At 43.0% G+C, this 19,105-nt stretch overlaps 1 protein-coding gene across 11 annotated transcripts in view; it reads right to left on the bottom strand.

Annotated features, from left to right (window-relative positions):
- Slc35f5 (solute carrier family 35 member F5) overlaps positions 1 to 15,817 on the bottom strand; it is a 36,316-nt gene extending 20,499 nt beyond the window's left edge. For 3 of the 11 annotated variants that reach the window (XR_008217863.1, XM_052736769.1, XM_052736776.1), the window contains exons 1-7: positions 15,017 to 15,197; positions 14,349 to 14,439; positions 14,079 to 14,220; positions 8,924 to 9,067; positions 5,893 to 5,955; positions 3,189 to 3,270; positions 1,729 to 1,919 (exon numbers count right to left, since the gene is read on the bottom strand). Coding sequence is in view for 9 of the 11 variants with exons in the window: in XM_052736769.1 (XP_052592729.1) it covers positions 1,729 to 1,919; positions 3,189 to 3,270; positions 5,893 to 5,955; positions 8,924 to 9,067; positions 14,079 to 14,220; positions 14,349 to 14,439; positions 15,017 to 15,089 (786 nt within the window). In the remaining 2 variants the exon portion in view is untranslated. Of the gene's footprint in view, positions 1 to 1,728; positions 1,920 to 3,188; positions 3,271 to 5,892; positions 5,956 to 8,923; positions 9,068 to 14,078; positions 14,221 to 14,348; positions 14,440 to 15,016; positions 15,209 to 15,245; positions 15,437 to 15,463 lie in introns of those variants that run through there. The other 8 variants (XR_008217862.1, XM_052736771.1, XM_052736772.1 and 5 more) reach the window with 8 other exon arrangements.
- Positions 15,818 to 19,105: the final 3,288 nt, after the last annotated feature.

Raw genomic sequence — 19,105 nt, 5'->3', positions numbered from 1 at the left:
AGCCAGCCGAGGGTGTCAGATCCCTTGGACTGTAACCACAGATGGTTGTGAGCCACCCAGTACAGGTGCTGGGAACTAAACTCTAGTCCTCTGCAAGAACAGTATGTGCTCTGAACCCTGAGCCATCTCTCCAGTCCCCATAAGTGGTTTCAAAAGCTGCTCTTTAGAAAAAAAAAAAAAAAAAAAATCATGGGCCCCAAAATAAGAACAAGCATTAATGATGATACCTAAGATCTTGCTGCTCAGTTCTGAAGACACTAACCAGGCCAGACAGTGACACAAACCTTAGCCCCAGCACTCAAGGCTGGGAAGATCACAAGTTCCACAAGTGATCTTCCACAAGAAGACTAGCCTGTGCTAGAGGAACCTTGTCTCAAAAGACAATTAATTTAAATTAAGTTGCAATAAAAACAAAAACAAAACAAACAAACAACAAAAAAACCGAACTTGTCTAGCATGCAGAGAACCTGGTTTCAATTCCCAGCACCACCAACAAAAAAATAACTAACAAAAGTTGGTTTAAAAAAAAAAGCATTCAGAGCTGGAGAGATGGCTCAGTAGTTAAAAGCCCTTGCTGCTCTTGCAGAGGACCTGGGTTTGGTTCCCGTCACCCACAATGCATGCCTCCTCAGAACTTCCTGTAACTCCAGCTGCAGGGGATCTGACACTCTCTTCTGTGCTCCACAAGCACATGCACACACTGCTCATTCACACACAGAGACACATAATTTAAAAAGAAAAATCAGCATTCAGAGACCGTGTATGTGTAAAGGAGAGACTGAATATCAAATCAGCTTTTACGTTTGTTTATTCATGCACTGATCATACTCTACTAAGTTTATAGAGTTCAAACAAATCTGGGAAAATTATTTGACATTAAAACCTACAGGACCTAGAAAGATGGTTTAGTGAATGAGAGTATTCACTGTGCAATCATTTGGACCTGATTTAGACCCCACATTCATGTAAAGAAACCAAGGATGGCCATGCCTACCCCTGCAATTTGTAAAACTGAGTGTAAGCATGGGTTTGCGTGTATGCAGGTGCTGTGTTCTAGGATCTGGCTTCATGTCTTCATTTTGTGGGGTGGTCTTTGTGTATAAATACACATGTGGAAGCCAGAGGTGAACTGTGGCTGTCATTCCTCAGGTGCTGTCCCTCATTTGTTGGGGCCTGGAACTCACTGGGTAAACTAAGCTAGCTGGCCCCAGAGCCCCAGAGATCCATGTCCCTGCCTCCTTAGCATTGGGATTACAAGCAACTGTTTTACAAGGTCCTGCAATGGAACTGAGCTCCTTGTGCTCACAAGGCAAGCATTTTATCAGCTAAACTGTCTCTCCCACCTTAACTTCTAATTCTTTGAGGTATGACAAGTATTTACTGAGTTTGATATTCTAACATCCCAGTGTGCCAGACAGCCATTAACAGAAAAAAATAAAGAACTCTAGTAGACTTCTATTTCAATAATGCATTGTTGGTATGTGCACCATCTTAAATATATAGGAAAGAAAACAGGGCAGGATGGTTTAGCACGTAAAGTATTTCCATGCAAGCCTGATGACCTGAGCTCAATTCCCAGAACATGCACAAATGTGGAAGGACATAAGTGACCTCCTCAGGTTGTCCTCTGAGCTCCACACACATACTATGGCAGCCCCTCCCGCTCCCCACCATCCGTGCAGCATCCATATACACAACAATAGTAAACCTTAAAAAACAAACACCTACCACAAAGCAAAAAAAAAAGCTGATTTTTGCTACTTGGGTTGCAGTAAGTTTCCCTACAGTCTTCAGTATGGATTCGTGATCTTTCACAGTAGGATAAGACATTCGAGACAGCTTGGCCTCTAACGCATGGCTTGATGGGAGCTGTCGAATCTCCATGATATTGCTGAACCTTACACGGGACTTCTTGGGAGCTAAAATGGAAAGCATAGTAAAACATTAAATGCACCCTCCCATCCTACAAAAATGAAACAGAGTGTTTAATTTAATGATAAATGCAGACTATTCCATTCATTTATGATCAAAGTAAGGGAAAAAAAAACCACTAGAGTTATATTGTTACCTGGGGCAACTTTGCTCAGTCAAAGGAGCTACTGGGAAAAAAAAGAATTCATCTATGAAATGTTTTAAAGAGTTTAAAATAGGACGGGCAAGACAGTTCAGTGGGGAACACCTACCACCAAGCCTGAGGACCTGAGTTTGATCCCCAGGGAATCAAATGGTAGAAAGAAAGAACTGACTCCTACAAGTTGTACTCTGATCTCCAAACAAGCATACAAAATAAATTAAAAATGTAATTTAAAATTTTTTGAAGAGTTTAAAATGATTAAAATTCCAACAAAAGGTTTACAGTTGTGTATATACACAACCACATGGCTCAGGATTTTACTATGTTTATTATTTTAGCATTTATAGCAAAACATGATTTTGATTATTCTTCATGGCTAGCTAATTGAGAATTACCTTCCCAGTAAAGCATTCTACACTACAGTCTCGTGCCTTGCAATGGAAATAACAGACAAACACTTTGCTTTATACTATCACTGACATTCTGGAAGAAACTCACCCAACTAGCAAAACTCAAGTCATGTTTATATTTGGCTCTCTGAGGACATGTTTATGAGAATATTGTTCATTTAAATGAACAAGTAAATAAAAACATATACATATATAGTTGAGACTGTGGCTCCATTGATAGATTACTTGATTAGCTGGGCTCCTGGGTTCCATTCCCTAGCACTGACTAAACCAAACATGGCAATATGTACCTATAATCCTAGCACTCAGGATGTATGGATAAGAGGATCAGAAATTCAAGGTCATCCTTGGCACATAGTAAGGTTGAGGCCAGCCTGGGCTACATGAGAGACGGTCTCAAAGCAAAATAAATAAATAAAATTTATTTATTAATCTATATACTAATTATTAATTTATAGGTTCCTTTATATATTATGATGATAAAACCATAGAGCTTCCTTATATTTGGAAATTATTTCCTATTGAATTAATACAGATACTTTATTCTATCAGATTTATAATCCAATCAAACTTCCAGAAAACTAAGGCCATGTCAATCTCCACAGAAGTCAAGACATACTGTATGAACCCTATGAGCTCACAGTGGCTCAAAAGAAGCTAAATTTCCATTCACTCTCAAGCATGGAACCCTAAGCTTGACTCACTTTTTTCCGTTCCAATGTTTGTGCTCTCGAGCTTCTCACTTGGAAGATCATGAAACTTCACAGGAACATACAGGGGTTCACTCTGGAACATAATGTGAACAGAAACAAGCATGAGCAGCAAAATCCAAAGCCAAACTATCAGGCAGAATTGAAGTGCAAGGCACGTAGACACAGGAACCATCACAACTCGACTGTTCCCCAGCACATCCATAGTCAGCACCACTTTCCCCAAAGACTGGGAAAGCAAACACAACCAGTCCACACACAAAGAATCATTTTAAAGTAGAAATGTCAGCCATGAGATGATGGCTCAACAGGCCAAAGTGCTTTCCATGTAAGTCTGACAGCCTGTGTTCAATCCCTGAAATCCACAGTGGAAGGAAAGAGCCAGCTCCCCAAAGCGATCTTCTAACCTCCCCATGTGTGTGTGTGTGCGCGCGCGCGCACAAATACACACACACACACACACACACGCCTCCCCAATCCCTCACTTAATAACAACAATAAATACATTAAAATGTAAAGTTCAGAAATGTAAAATGGTATCTTTGGTACATTCTGGGAACTAATACCTCAAGATCATAAAAGTAATCCTCTCAGCCAACAGCAAACATTCATTCTTCAGATATACACACAGCGTGCTGTGCTGGAGGAAGTACATACACGAACCCCCTGCTACCTGGGCAGCTGAGGTGGAAGGATGGTCTGAGCCCACCAGTGTGGAGCCAACCCATGCAACAGCATGAACTCTTGTCTCTCCTCACAAACAAAACAGAACAAAAGCACTCTGAGCACTCTTCCTAAACAGACACTGTTCCAAATCCTGTGACTAAGGGTGAGTAAATGAAGTTTCTTCCCTCATAAGCATGTACTCCAATGGGGAAGGCAGCCAAGAGACAAATATCCAAATATATAGTATAGCTGCATTTGTTGAATTCGTTTTACTATACATAAGATTCAACAACAACAAAAATCTTTTTGGGGTGGGCGATGGGTAGGGGTATGAGGTGTACGTGTCTCTGTGGCTACAGGTGGGGAGGCCAGAGCTCAATCTCAGTTGCGATTTCCCAGGAGCTGTCTCACTGGGACCCGGTGCTCACTGTCAGGCTGGCTGGCTGGCCACTGAGCCCCAGCAATCAATCTTCCTGTCTCCGCCCTCTCAGTGCGGGGACTGCAAATTCCACCAAACGTGGCTTTTTAGGTGTTGAAGCCTCAGCTCGGGTACTCATGCTTGTGTGGCAAGGACTGTAGCAACTGAGCTACCACCTGAACCCCAAACCAACAATTCTTGAAAACGTTTAAGTGATTAAAAGATGGGGGGAAATGCCACCACTGATCAGTTCTTACTATTTATAAGGTTCAAATACAAAATGGCTAAAATGTATTTCTCACTAGTCCTCAAAATAACTTTAGAAAACAGGTATTTTAAAGGAACTGTCTTCAAAGCAGAGGTACAGAAACAGCTAAGTAGGAGATAAAATTTGGCTCCAAGACCCAAACGCCACAACATTTTTACAAATATTCTTATTTAAAGTGTAATTCCCACCAATTAAACTGTTTCTTTTTTTTAAATTTATTTATTATGTATACAGTGTTCTACCTGCATGTACACCTGCAGGCCAGAAGAGGGCACCAGATCTCATTACAGATGGTTGTGAGCCACCATGTGGTTGCTGGGAATTGAACTCAGGACCTCTGGAAGAGCAGTCGGTGCTCTTAATCACTGAGCCATCTCTCCAGCCGCAAACTGTTTCATTTTTAAAAATCAGATTTCTAAAATTTTCTTTGATTTTATCTCCTGGTATAAAACAACAGCAGCACAACATATTCAGAAAACAAAATACATTCACAACGAGATCTAACAATTAACATGGTCTTTTTGCCACACAGAACTTTTTATTTTAACATTTGGCCTAGACCAATTTGACTTATGGGTCCAGAGATAAAAGCAAAAAACATTAGAAGACTCGTCAGCACCTTGTGCATGGAACAAGGCAAATGGTATTAAATCATCTTGTTGATGCTTAAGACAGCAGAGAGCAAACTTCTTCTTCAAGTTTACTAAAGTCTTCACAGTACCTGCTAACCCATCTGACACACAGTGTGGTTTAAAAACCAGATGAACAAACAACAACAGTGCAGTATTTTTAAAACTTGCTTTAGAAGGGCCAGTGAGATGGTTCAGCAAGTAAGGCACTTGCCATACAAGCCTGATGACCTGAGTTCGATCCCCGGAACTCAGATGATGAAAAGACAAATGACTCTCAAAAGTTGTCCTCTGACCTCCACATGCACACTGTGGCACACACACACATACAAACACATACAAAATACCTAAAGAAATGTTAAAACAAACAAACAGTGTAGAATAAATGGATGAACAAATTTGCCTATTCTCAGTGTCGAGCACCAATACTTGTTTCCAAATGGTAATAATAATGAGCATTAAGTTGAAAGTTGGTAGAGAGACAGGCCTGGCCCGTGCTTTATTATTTGCCTTCTGTAACTTGCTTCCCCCATCCCTCTCTCCTCAAGGGCAGCCTGCCTGCTTACCCCTCGGCCCTCAGTCTCCCTATGGAAGGGAAGTGCCGAAGCAATTCCCTCAGAGGGCACACAATGCTGAGCCGTACGCTCATCTCACAGGGCTGTCAGCACAGCTGTCTCGCTATTCCTGTTATGGCTGAACGAGAAAGGCAGCACTTACCAAAGAACTGCTCATACTCGTATCTGTTGTGCAAGCAGCAAAGTAACCCTCAGCGTCTGCAAACTGAAGACAGAGAACAGGACATCAAACTCACAGAAACTCACGTCATCATGCAGGACTACTCACATAACTCGAATGAACACACAAAACTCCAGAATAAAGTTATGCATCGAACTATTGTTCTCAACAACAGTAGCCAATGCCAAGGGTGCAGCCATGCAGAGTAAATTTTATCATCTTATCTTTCCTGATGAAGGAACTGAGGCTGGCTGTTTTGTCAAAGTAGCAGAACCTGGATTAAAACCGTGGTGTGTCATCTACGGCTAAAGCCTGAGCCCCTTTCCTTACACTATTGCAGTATTTCAGACATGCAGAGAAAGACAGCAAGTTAGTGAAAGAAGACAGCAACCCTCTGGTATTGTTAGGAGACTAGACTGCCCCGACAAAGTCTCTGACAGAGATCAGGACTGGCCCACACTCTGGGAGCCACTTAATACTGTGCAAGTACGATTCCATTTCATAACCCCCACGACGCTACCAACAAAGTACTATTTAAACCCACACAAACTTGCTGTAGAATATTATTTTAAGGGGTGTTACTTTTGTTTATGTTGCATTTGTTAAACTCTGTGAAGCTGAGTTACTGTGCCTGTGTAAAACATCTGATGGTCTAATAAAGAACTGAATGGCCAATAGCAAGGCAGGAGAAAGGACAGGCCGGGCTGGCAGGCAGAGAGAACATATAGGGGGAGAATCTGGGAGGAGAGAGAAGAGATGGAGGAGTGAAAAAAGGAGGAGCCAGAGAAGGAGGAGGACTCCAGGGGCTGGCCACCCAGCTACACAGCAAGCCACGGAGTAAGAGTAAGATTTACAGGGCTGGAGAGATGGCTTAGTGGTTAAGAGCACCAGCTGCTCTTCCAAAGGTCCTGAGTTCAATTCCCAGCAACCACATGGTGGCTCACAACCATCCATAATGAGATCTGGTGCCCTCTTCTGACCTGCAAGCATATATGTAGGCAGAACACTGTATACATAATAAATAAATAAATCTTTAAAAAAAAAAAAGTAATATTTACAGGAGTAAGAGAACTGGAAAAGCCCAGGGGCAAAAGGTAAACAGGGTAAGTTAAATTAAAGACACTGGCAAGAAACAAGCCAAACTAAGGCCAGGCATTCATAATTAAGAATAAGCTTCCATGTATGATTTATTTAGGAGCTGGGTGGTGGGCCCCCAAAAGAGCCAAACCCTCCCAACAACACAAACTAACAAAAACAAACAGAAAAGTAGACCATGGTAACTAGAGACTAGGGAAGGAGAGATCAGGAATGCTTTTTTTTTTTATTATGTTCTAATAAATCTTTATTTAAAGACCATTTGAGAGGTTGGAAAGACTGGATATTCTTGATTATTGGGCACAAAGTTTCTGTTTGGAAGAATAAAAATTCCTAGAGATTGACAGTGCACAGCAAAGCAAATGCACCTGGTGCAACTGAACTGCACATCAAAAAAAGATAAATTTGATATTACACATATTTTGCAATAATAAAAAGGGAAGGAAATGGCTAAAATTTGATGTTACATATATTTATTAAAGTGGTGGAGAAAGAGAAATAATTTTTTAGAGAAAAAAATAAATTTGAAATAAAGAAAATGATAAAATCAAGAAGCTTTGATGACTGAAAAGCTGAACATCTTTAGGGGAACAAGAAATAAATATGGGCTTATTTAAAAAAAAAGAATGAATAGAAATGACGGTTTTATACTCTTCCTTCTCAAAAATGTAAGGTGTCTATTACACAGAAGATAAGTTGCTACACAAGCTACCATAGTTATCAATGAATGAAAAGCTTACAAAACATCAATGAAAGAATGTCCTAGCCCAGCGGTGGTGGTACATGCCTTTAATACCAGCACTTGGGAGGAGAGGCATGTGGATCTCTGTGAGTTCAAGGCCATCCTGGGCTACAGAGAGAGTTCCAGGACAGGCTCCAAAGCTACACAGAGAAACCTTGTCTCAAAAAAAAAAAAAAAAAAAAAAAGAAAGGAAAAGAAAAAGCAAAGAATGTCCTTTGATTAATCAAATACCTGACACACACCCTGAAATAAAGAATTTTCACTTAATGTATGAAACTGAATTATCTCGTTTCTACAGTTAACTTTACAGCTAGTTTACATGACACTCATCTAATCTGTAAATGAGCAGACACTAGACATTGTTGTTATGCCTTCCTTTCTTCATCGTCTCCACAGAAGCTGATGAAGGCTACTTTAACGATCATTAACAACTCAAAGATGTCATAAGAAAAGGGACAGAAAGTGACATACACTTCTGATTCCTCACAAGACATTCTGCTGCCAAGTTGGAAGAACACTTTAAAACTTTCAGACATGGGCTAAAGAGATGAGTCATTGGTTAAAAGTGCTTGCTCCAGAATCACAAGGATGAGGGCTCAGATCCAAGCACCCATTAAAAAGCCAGGCCTCACATAAATGCTTGTTAACTCCAGGTCTGTGGACACGGACACCCTCTTCTAAGCTCTCTGCATACATACCTATACACATATGTGCGCTCTCTCTCTCTCTCTCTCTCTCTCTCTCTCTCTCTCACACACACACACACACACTGGCCTCAAGAGATCTGCCTACCACTGCTTCCCGAGTGCTGAGATTAAAGGCCAGTGCCACCGCTGCCTGACTTTTGTTTTTATATTCTACCATTACATGCTCAAATGAACAATTTAAAAATCTGACTTTAAGAGCCAGGCAGTGGTGGTGCACGCCTTTAATCCTAGCATTCAGGAGGCAGAAGCAGGTAGATCTCTGTGAGTTTGAGGCCAGCCAGACTGGTCTATAAAGCAGAGTTCCAGAACAGCTAGAGCTGTTACACAGAAAAACCCTGTCTCTAAAAACCAAAAGCCAAAAGCCAAAAAAAAAACCTAAAAAAACCCAACAACAAAACTGACTTTAAGAAAACTGATAAACCACTAAACTTGGAAAAATAACATTTAACATACAAAATGAAAAACTTACAAAAGCAGCAGGCTTTCCTCGAAATCCTCTTGTACATTGTTGCCTCCAAGGTTTCCAAATAATGAAGCCCAAAAGGTACAGAACAAACATGGATGTCTTTGCAAAGGTGCTGAAGAAGGGCTTGTTGTACTGAGTGAAGACATACTGTAGAGGAAATGTAACATTTTACACCAACAACCTTAGGGTTAGGGTTAAAACCTTCCTGCACATCTCCATCTTGTCATCTCTTTAGAAGTCCATATGGGTAGGAAGACCAAAGAGATAAAACAGTACTTTAAATTCATCTCTGAATACTGTATATGTCTTGCACACAAGAGGTAACATTGTCAAAGCAACAACCATCAAAAAAAAAAAAAAAAAAGGTTTTTCAACACATCTACTGAAAACCTACTATGCAAAAATACCTGTGTTAGGGACTAAAGAAGAACAAAGCAGTACTCCCTGCTCCTGAGGAGACACGTGTGTGAAGAAATGTGCTGCTAAGTACCATACAGGAGCTTCAGGGTACCATGGAAGTACCAAAAGGAGAAAACTGGTGTAGGGTTATGGAAGTTTTCAAAGAGGCTATCTCATATATTCTCTCTCTCTCTCTCTCTCTCTCTCTCTCTCTCTCTCTCTCTCTCTGTTGGGGTAGGCATGTGTGTGCACATGCATGTGAAGGCCAGAAGACAAACACTGGTGTCCTCTTCCAAAAGCCATCTGTTGTGTGAGCCGTAACCGAGTAGACTAGAATGGCCATTAAGCCCCAGGAATCTGCCTGTCTGGGCCTCCCCAGCACTGAGATTACAAGTACACACCACCATGCCCAACTACTGCACCTGGCTTCCAGAGATTATTCTTCAGATGTGTGTGGATGGCTGAAGAAAAGTCATACCATGCAGAAGAAATGGCATGAAGAAAATAAAGCAGATTAGCATATAACAAAAATACGAATGTTAATGTTATTAGGAAGCTATTTTTTATGTGTAATTTTCTTTTAAATTGTGTGAAAACTCACCATATTTTAATTTTGTCTCCTAGGAAACGACAACAGCAACAAAACCTAGTTGCATGCACCTAGAAAGATGACAAGTCAGGAAAAACAAAGAACTCCAAGACCCAGACGGCAGCCTGGACTATTTCCCACTGAAGAACACACAGCTCTCAGTGACAACGGCCAAATCTGGGATGGGGACAGACATGTACCAGATGAGCCTGGAGCATCTTGAGCCAGAAAGCAAATGAGATAAAGCTGAGATCATCTGAGAAGAATCCCAGAGCCAATCTGAGGGGCTCCTACTAAAGAAAGCTAGGGCAGTTTAAGCCTTAAAACACAGTCATTATAATGGTTAGAGCTACATATCAAACAGAAGGAATGGTTCTTTGACGAATCACCATTTGCAAATCCTAAAGAAAGAAACTCCCAGAGCAATCATCACAAAGACATTCAACTATTACCTAACGGCTGGTGAGAAATTTTACTTTTTAATTATTTATTAACTTTGTGGGGTGGTGAGCATGTGTGGGTGAGAGTATAGTGGTCAGTTAACAGCTTGTAGGAGCTGGCTCTCCCCTTTTATTACAGGGGTCTCTGGGATCAAACTAAGGCAGTCGGGCTTGGTGGCAAGCACCTCTCCCCACTGAACCATCTCAGTAACCAGGTGATGAACTTTTTTTTTTTTTTTTTTTTTGGTTTTTCGAGACAGGGTTTCTCTGTGTAGCTTTGAGCCTTTCCTGGAACTCACTTGGTAGCCCAGGCTGGCCTCGAACTCACAGAGATCCGCCTGGCTCTGCCTCCCGAGTGCTGGGATTAAAGGTGTGCGCCACCACCGCCCGGCCAGGTGATGAACTTTATACTACTTAAACTGGCATCCCCCAAAACAGCTGTGCAGACATTATATGCCTCCTGTCCTGATGTCATAACCACCAAGATATCCTTGCCTGCAAACCAAACCTAAATCAAGACTTTCTGCCTAACTACACTTTATCCAAAGTGAAAGAACGAGTTAGTTGACAGGATAAGGAAGCAATCAGTAAGGCCAAGGAGGTGATGTGTCTCACAGGACAATGACCTGGTTTCTCCAATACACAAAAGAGAAGAAAAAGGGGAGTGGCGTATACTCAAAGGTACAAAAAAAGCAAAGTGGATCCTTGTTCAGATCCTACCTGGGTTGTGTGTGTAAGACCTTGTTACATCAAGAAAAATGAACTGGTTATCAGGTGATTTTAATGAATTATAGTTAATTTTGTTAGACATGTTAGTAGCAGTGATTGTATTTTTAAAATAAAAACAATGTGATTTTCAGTGTGAGATAAGTAGGAAAGAAATTATATGGTGAGAGTTTGCATAAAGTATTCCAGGAAATTGGAAGGAACGTGGTTGATGAGATTAGAAAGACTGATCACTGTTAAAGTGATGAGTCATGAGGATTTGTCATTCCACTTTAGTCTCTCCTTTCTTCTTGTGTCGGTGTCTCTAGTGTGTCTGTGGTGTGCATGTGTGCGGGGGTGCACATGTGTGCACAGGTGTGTGTGCAGATGTCTGAAGCTGACATGAGGTATCTTTCTCCATTCCTGTCTTCTTTATTATTGAGGAAAGGTCTCTCCTTGAACCTGTAGCTTGCCAATTCCAGCTAGTCTAGTTAGTCCTGGGATCCCGAGCCCTGTCTCCTGAGCGCTGCGATGACAGACAGGAGGCTCCCACGCCTGCCTGGGCTTTACATCGGTTCTAGGGATCCAATCTCTGCTCCTCCTGCTTATGGGCAAACGCTGTCTCCAAGTCTGATATGTTTACCTGGCTGAAGATTTAAACCTCTTACATATGTTCTAAGATGACAAAATTACATATTTTTTTCCCACTAAAGCATGTTACTTGTTTAAAAACTGACTTCTTTTCTGGCTTTGTGAAGTATAACTGACAAATGAAAACTACAGCTGTGTACAGTGGTACATACAGATAGTCCCCAGCACTTAAGAGGAAATTGGCTGGGCTACATAGTGAGTTCCAGAGCAGCCTGGGATACAAAGGGAGAACTTGTCAAAAGAAACTACTAAAAACTGAACACACAAAACCCACCTTAAAATGTATTTAACTGTGTACAATATAATGCTTCAATACATGCATAGATTGTGAAATACTTGTCAGAAGCAAGTTGGTGGAATTTTTTTAACCTTTAGATATGAATTGCTAAATTATAATCTAATGCTTCCTTGTTCTAAACCTTTCTTTTGTTGGGGGTGGGCATGAGTGGGGCAGGGGTGGAGGGGAGTCAGAGTCTTGCTGTGGGCTGGAACTCACTCTGTAGACCACGCTGTCCTGAAAACTCAGAGATCTACCTGCCTCTGCCTCCTGAGTGCTATGATTTAAAGGCCTGTGCCACCATGCCCAGTCTTGTTCTAAAGCTTATTAGCTGATAAACAAAACCATTTATTTAATACTGCAAAGTTTAAAAGTTAAGTTCAGGACCCTATCTCCTATTAAGGATATTTCTTTGAAGCAAAATTATGGAATGTTAATCTAAAAAAAGATTACAGAGGAGTTTTCAAGTGAAATACAAAGGGCCTGTGGTGTTCCACCAGGGCCTAATCCCAGAAAGGCAAAAAAATTATTTACTTACAAGGCATAACCTCAACTATTTACTTAGCTGTGGTATGAGATCCAGGATATCAAATGGCCTGTCCTGACATTTAAATTCATTGTATAAACTCAAGTTTCCTCTTGGATATTTCCTTATGGCTGCAATATGTGAGTCCTATGTGATGAATTCTGAAAATAAAGGCTGTGATAGTGAGGTGGCTCAGTGGTAATGGTACCTGCCACCAAGCCTGACAACATGAATTTAATCCCCTGGACCCACATAGTAGAGGGAGAGAACTGACTTCCACAAGCTGTCCTCTGATTTTTATATGAGTGTCATGGCGCACACACACACACACACACACACACACACACACACACACACACACACACACACATACACACACACAGAGTAATCTAAATAAGTAAATAAATAAATAAATAAATAAATAAAATAAAAAATTTGTTGTCGTCTTACAAAGATCACTAACCAAACAGAAGTATACAAATACAAAGTAAAACTGGCTTGCAAACTCAAAGAACCACATACTACCAAGGAGACATCAAGCAAAACTTAGCTTCAGCCAATCATACACTGGGAATTTCATAAAAATGTGTGAATCAGCAAACACATAAATGTGTATGCATGTGAATAACAGTGACTTGGACAATGAAAAATCAGATGACTCATGTTTACTTTTCCAATAATACTCTCTTTTTCAAATGTATTCATGTGTGGCAAGCAATCTGCTAAGCTATACACCTAAAGTATCCCTGCTTTCTACTAAATGGTGAAAGACTTTCCCTCAATGTTTACTAGAAAATAGTATTTATGAAAAAATAGATTCTATTTTGATTAAAAAAGTACCTTCACGTAGTAAGAAAATATATTCTGAGTAATGCTCCCTACAAATGTAAGAAAACTGCAGGTAGGGACTGGGGAGATGGCTCAGTGGTTGAAAGCAGTGGCTGCTCTTCCAAAGGACCCAGGTTCAATTCCCAGCACCCCCATGGCAGTTCACAACTGTCTGTGACTCCAGTTTCAGGAGATCTGATGCCCTCACACAGACATACATGCAGGCAAAACACCAATCACTGCTCATAAAAATAAAAGTAAATAAATTATTTTTAAAAAAGAAAGAAAAGAAAACTGCAGGTAGGGCTGTAGAAACGGCTCCATAATTCAAAGAGTTTACTGTTCCTTCAGAATTTAATCCCCAGAACCCATGTGGGGTGGCTCACAATTGCCTGTAACTTTACTTCCAGGACCTCAGAAGCCCCCTTCTGGCATCCATGAGCATGTGTACACACATGGGCATACGCACAGACACAAACATGCACACATACAAAGCTTTTGTAACTTTGGGAAACAACAAAGAGCATCATCTGAGTTTCCACTTGAAATGACACTAATATTGAATCAAAGAAAAACAAAGAAGCCAACGTACTTAGAACACTGATTTTAGAAGCATGAGGCACTAATGGAGAAACATTACAGGTTGACATTAATTGCTATCCTAATGCAATGCCATTAGTGAAATACTACCCATCAACATTAATACTATCCCTGCGCAACATCATTGGTAGAGAAATACATACCGAGGTGAGTTCTGAAGATGCCACCCATATCACATCAACCAGCAGGAGAATCACTATCCCCAGGGCCATTCGCCTGCGCTGACAGAAGCCACTGTTCTGGGAATTCACTCGGTTCATGATAAATACACAAACCATTTGCAGTCTGTTAATTTAGAAAACAGAGATCTCATTAGAGTCTCTTTTAAAAGAACCACAGAAAAATCAGAAATTCGGTACAAGGAAACACAAGATATTTGCTAGTGAAAGCTCACGATGAAGTGTACAATTTACCTTGTTGCCAGGGCTTCTCTGAGCTCCTCAAACGCAATGCCCACAAACCTGGCAGATTTCAGTCTAAATGGAGGTGAAGGACTCAGACCACCTAAAACAGCACCACAGAAACTATGCTTAGGAAAAGTTCAAGTGTAAGATCACATCTTTTTCAGTCTTCATCTTCAAAGACTATCAAAATGTGTTCAACATAAGCCACACTCTGGAGATGTAGCTCAGTAGTAGAATGCTGGCCTAGCATGCATGAGGTCCTGGGTTCCATCCCAACCACTTCCCAAACTGGACAAAGTGGCCCATACCGATAAGCATTTGGGAACTAGGACAGGAGAATCAGAAGTTCAAGGTCAGTCAGAATAATACATAGTGAGTTCAAGGCCAGCCTGGGGGACAAGAGACCGTATCACAAGATAACAACAAAACAAACAAAAAACAGACTGTGGGTGTAGCTCAGTTGGTACAGGGCTTGCCTAACACGCTTTAGCCCTGGGTTCATTCCCAGCACTGCATAAACCAGGTGTGGTGGAGCATGCCTGCCTGTAAGGCAGAAAGATAAGAAGTTCAAGGTTACCCTGGGCCACCTTCAAACATCGAGTTTGAAGTCAGCCCTCCCGTGCCCACTCTTCTCCCCCAACCCCGCTCGCCCCAAAGAAGAAAAGAAAAAAGATTACACTCCAAAAGGTCCTGGGTACCAGGCAGGTAAAAAAAGCAACGTTCAACATATGGCACATTTAAGAGTGCCATAAAAAGATCCTCGAAGTCTCATAAACCGATTCTCCCTTCAGGACCTTCGACCCCGGGCAGTCTAGACACGCGTGCGTGCATCAGAAAGTATCCTTATCCCCCATCTCCAGTGGATTGGGCTCGCTGACAGGAAGTGATGTGCGAGCTTCCACTCACCTCACGTGAGGACGACGATCGTCCCCGCTCCCCACCCGCCGGGTCACTACTCCCCGGCCGCGGCCCCAGAGGACGACGGAAAACAGCTGGGACAGGGAAGCCTCCCCGCGGCGAGGAAACGACGTGAGGAAAACCAAGCGTGCCGCCTCGTGAGGGGCGAGAGGACTCTGACCCGTCCGCTATGGCCGCGGACGCCCGCCCGCCCGCCCGCCGCCTACCTGGCCTTCCTGCCCCTCGATGGAGTCGTGGCGGCACCATGAGCGGCCCCGGCCCGGCCCGCCACCCAGCGCCGCCGTCTCACACCGCACGCACAGACCCCGGCATCGCGCCGCGCAACGGGCCCGACTTTCAGAAGCCGCGCTGCCCCCCTGGGCGCCGGGCAGCGGCTGTCACTCAGGCCGGGACAGAGGGGAGTGACCCAGGCCACCGGACCGCGCTAGCAGCGACAGGCCTGGAGGCCCGGATTGCGGCCGAGGCCCAGGCCCCGCCCCCGACCGGCCAGCCAGCCGGGCCACGCCCATTGCTGGCCAAACAAGCCCTGCCCACTGCTGGCCAACCAGCAGGCCCCGCCCCCGGCCCGTCAGCCGGCCAGGCCCCACCCCCGACCTGTAGACCCGCCCCCAACCAATTAGCTTAGGCTACGCTAAGAGATCAGCCAGCCGGCGCTGGATAGTGAACCTGCCCGGAACACTCCGGCAGACAGTCACCACCCCACCCCTTCTGGGCCCCATCCCGGAGGCTCTAGGCCCCCCGCTTGTCCACCAACTAGGTGACGCCCTCCCCGTCACTCAGCGAGCCAACTGACTAAGCCCCGCCCCCAAGATGATAATCCCCGCCCTAGGCCTGGGTGGTCAGCCCCCAGGGCCCCGCCCCCAGACCGTCCGGCAGGCTCCGCCCCGGCCCGGTCAGCTCCTGCGGCCCCGCCCCCCTGCGCCAGGATTGAGGGCGCTCGGGTTACGTCACGCTGGGCGCGACTTCAGACCCGCCGGGACACTACTCCAGATTGGTGGTGCGCTAATGTGGACGCCAGCAGCGTGTGCAGGCTTCTGGCGTGGAGACACAAGGGTGACGCGAAGGAAAAGAGATGTGAGGAGAGCGGAGGGAAGCGGGCGGAGGTGTCTAAGGGAGAGTCCAGCCCTGGCAAGGCGGCCAGACATCCCCAGAGCCCCACCCTGAAACGAAAGTTGGCTGCAGCATTTCCTCCAAAGTTCAGGCAGCATGCTTCCAGTATCCCTTTCTGGAAACGACAGGCCGAGTGACTTGGCACGCTTTGGATTCCTGGATCGTTTTGTCCGTAAACTAGATCTTCATTCTTGGAGTTAGAAGTTGTCTGGACCAAATTACTCATCTCCCTGGCTCTCACTTTCTTCATCCAAAAAGGCATAGGATCATGTCAATGCCTCTCTCTCTCTCTCTCTCTCTCTCTCTCTCTCTCTCTCTCTCTCTCTCTCTCTCTCTCTCTCTCTCTGTGTGTTTACACTAAATAAATTATCTAATAGAATGGTATCAGGTGAGCCTGTGACACATAGGAAGAACTCTACAGATGCTAGCCTAACTAAAGTATAGGATTTTGTTTTTATTTTTAAGTATCTTGAAGCTCCCATAAGAAAGAAAAGTTGGCCAGCATCCTGACTTGTATTTAGGAAACAAACACGGGACTTAAGGCTTTCATAACCAGAATTGCATTGTTAGCATTTTTATCAAATGAAGCAAAGAAATAAAATTTTCTTACTCGTGTAGTCATAATGTGGTTCATTCCTTCTCTTTAAACTTTTTGTCTACATAGTCTGGTGACTAAAAATAAGACGAACATTTTGTTATTTGGCCAGATTCTAATAAACAGTTGGCATCCAACACTTCCAGTCATTGAGAAACTCGTCACTGGAGCAGAAGGGATAATTCAGCTGTGCAAGCACGAGGTCCTGAGTTCAGACCCCTAGCTCCCATGTAAACAGCTGGGCTTGGGCATATGCACTATGGGGAGACAGAGATAGGAGGATCAGTGCTTGCTGGTTGCCAGACTCATCGGTTTAGTAAGAGATCCTTTCTCATAGGAGTAAGACTGAGGATGACAGAGCAGAATACCAGATGCTCTCTGCCCTCTGTATGTACGCTCCTGCACACAAACAAGCCCGTCCTTGCTTGGCCTTTTGGTTAAGATCAAGGAGCAAGCATACTGTCTGTTCTTACCAATTTAATATCTGATCCATCTTGTTTCCAAGAACAATAATGTAAATGGACTTTGGGAGCGAAACAGATGGAACCTAATCTGGCTCCATCAACCCCACACCTGAAATGTTTGCCTTCTTGGAGTTCTTAAAAGAAAAGAAAAAACAAAACATCATTCAGAGTAAAAAAAACTATAGCCATATACATACACTTGAAATTACTACATGGGGGGGGTTAGTTATTGGCATAAATCATATAACTCCAGCACTAGTTTTTATGTCTCATTAACATTTTTTAGGAATCATAGTATGCTTAAGAATTTTTTACAGACAGGGTTTCTCTGTGTAGCTTTGGCACCTTTCCTGGAACTCACTCTGTAGCCCAGGCTGGCCTTGAACTCACAGAGATCTGCCTGCCTCTGCCTCCCGAGGGCTGGGATTAAAGGTGTGTGTCACCACCACCTGGCAGAATTTTTTATGCTACATATCTGATATAGTCCAGGAAAAAAGCATGGTGAATCAATCTCACTATCAAAGAGTAAAGGCCAGGTGTGATGTTGCATACCTTTAATCCCAGTGCTTACGAGGCAGAGGGAGACAGAACTCTGAATTGGAGACCAGCCTGGACTACATAGTGAGTTATAGGACAGCTGGAGCTACATAGTAAGATGCTGTCTTTAAAAAAAAAAAAAAAAAAAGATGGAAGCCTCTGTGAGTTCAAGGCCAGCCTGGGCTACAGAGTGAGTTCCAGGAAAGGCACAAAGCTATACAGAGAAACCCTGTCTTGAAAAACAAAAAATAAAATAATATTAAAAAAAAAAAGAATGGGAGAATCAAGAAAAGTAGGTTCTAGGTTTTTTGTTTGCTTGTTTTTTGAGATAACATCTCACTTAAAAGCCCTAGCTGGCCTGGAAGCCACTATGGATCTTGAACTTAGAGATCTACCTGCCTCTGCCTCCTGAATGCTAGGATCAAAGGCATGCACTACCATACCCAGCACATAGCTTCTGAAAATCTGTTATAGAATCTTGAGGATTACCAACACTGTGCCTCAGTTGCTTCATCTATGAATATGGGTTTCTTAAAATGCTAGCACAAACATACAAGTTACCATTATTACCATGTGTCTTACTTAGGGTTTCTATTGCTGTGAAGAGACACCATGACCATAGCAACTCTTATAAAGGAAAATATTTAATTGGGGCTGGCTTGCAGTTTCAGAGGTTTAGTCCATTATCATCATAGTAGGACATGGTGGCATGCAGGTAGACATGGTGCTGGAGAAGGAGCTAAGAGTTTTATATCTGGATCCTCCAGCAGCAGGAAGAGAACTAGCTTGAACTTCTTAAACCTCAAAGCCTACCCCCAGCGACACACTTCCAACAAGGCCACACCTACTCCAACAAGGCCACAATTTCTCATTATGCCACTCCCTATCAGCCTATGTGGGCCACTTTCTTTCAAACCACTACACCATGTATTCCCAGAGCATCTACTAAATGGCAGTGGTGCAGTGTTTATGTGGTGGAATAAAATCATTCTAGGTAGATTACTTTCATGTAGTCTCAAAACTAATTTAACTCTTCCAGTAATATTTTTCCCTTAGCTGTCTGAAAGAAATTCCCCAAGACTGCTCTATAAAACCAGCATGTCCTGGTTAGAATGTTTTTTTTTTTTTGGTCAACTTGACAC

The sequence above is a fragment of the Peromyscus californicus genome, unplaced genomic scaffold (genome assembly GCF_007827085.1).
Source record: "Peromyscus californicus insignis strain IS unplaced genomic scaffold, ASM782708v3 Scaffold_14__1_contigs__length_90479793_seg_2, whole genome shotgun sequence".
Lineage (NCBI taxonomy): Eukaryota > Metazoa > Chordata > Mammalia > Rodentia > Cricetidae > Peromyscus > Peromyscus californicus.
The sequence above is the reverse complement of the archived record's forward strand: the minus strand, read 5'-3'. Positions and strand labels throughout refer to the sequence as shown.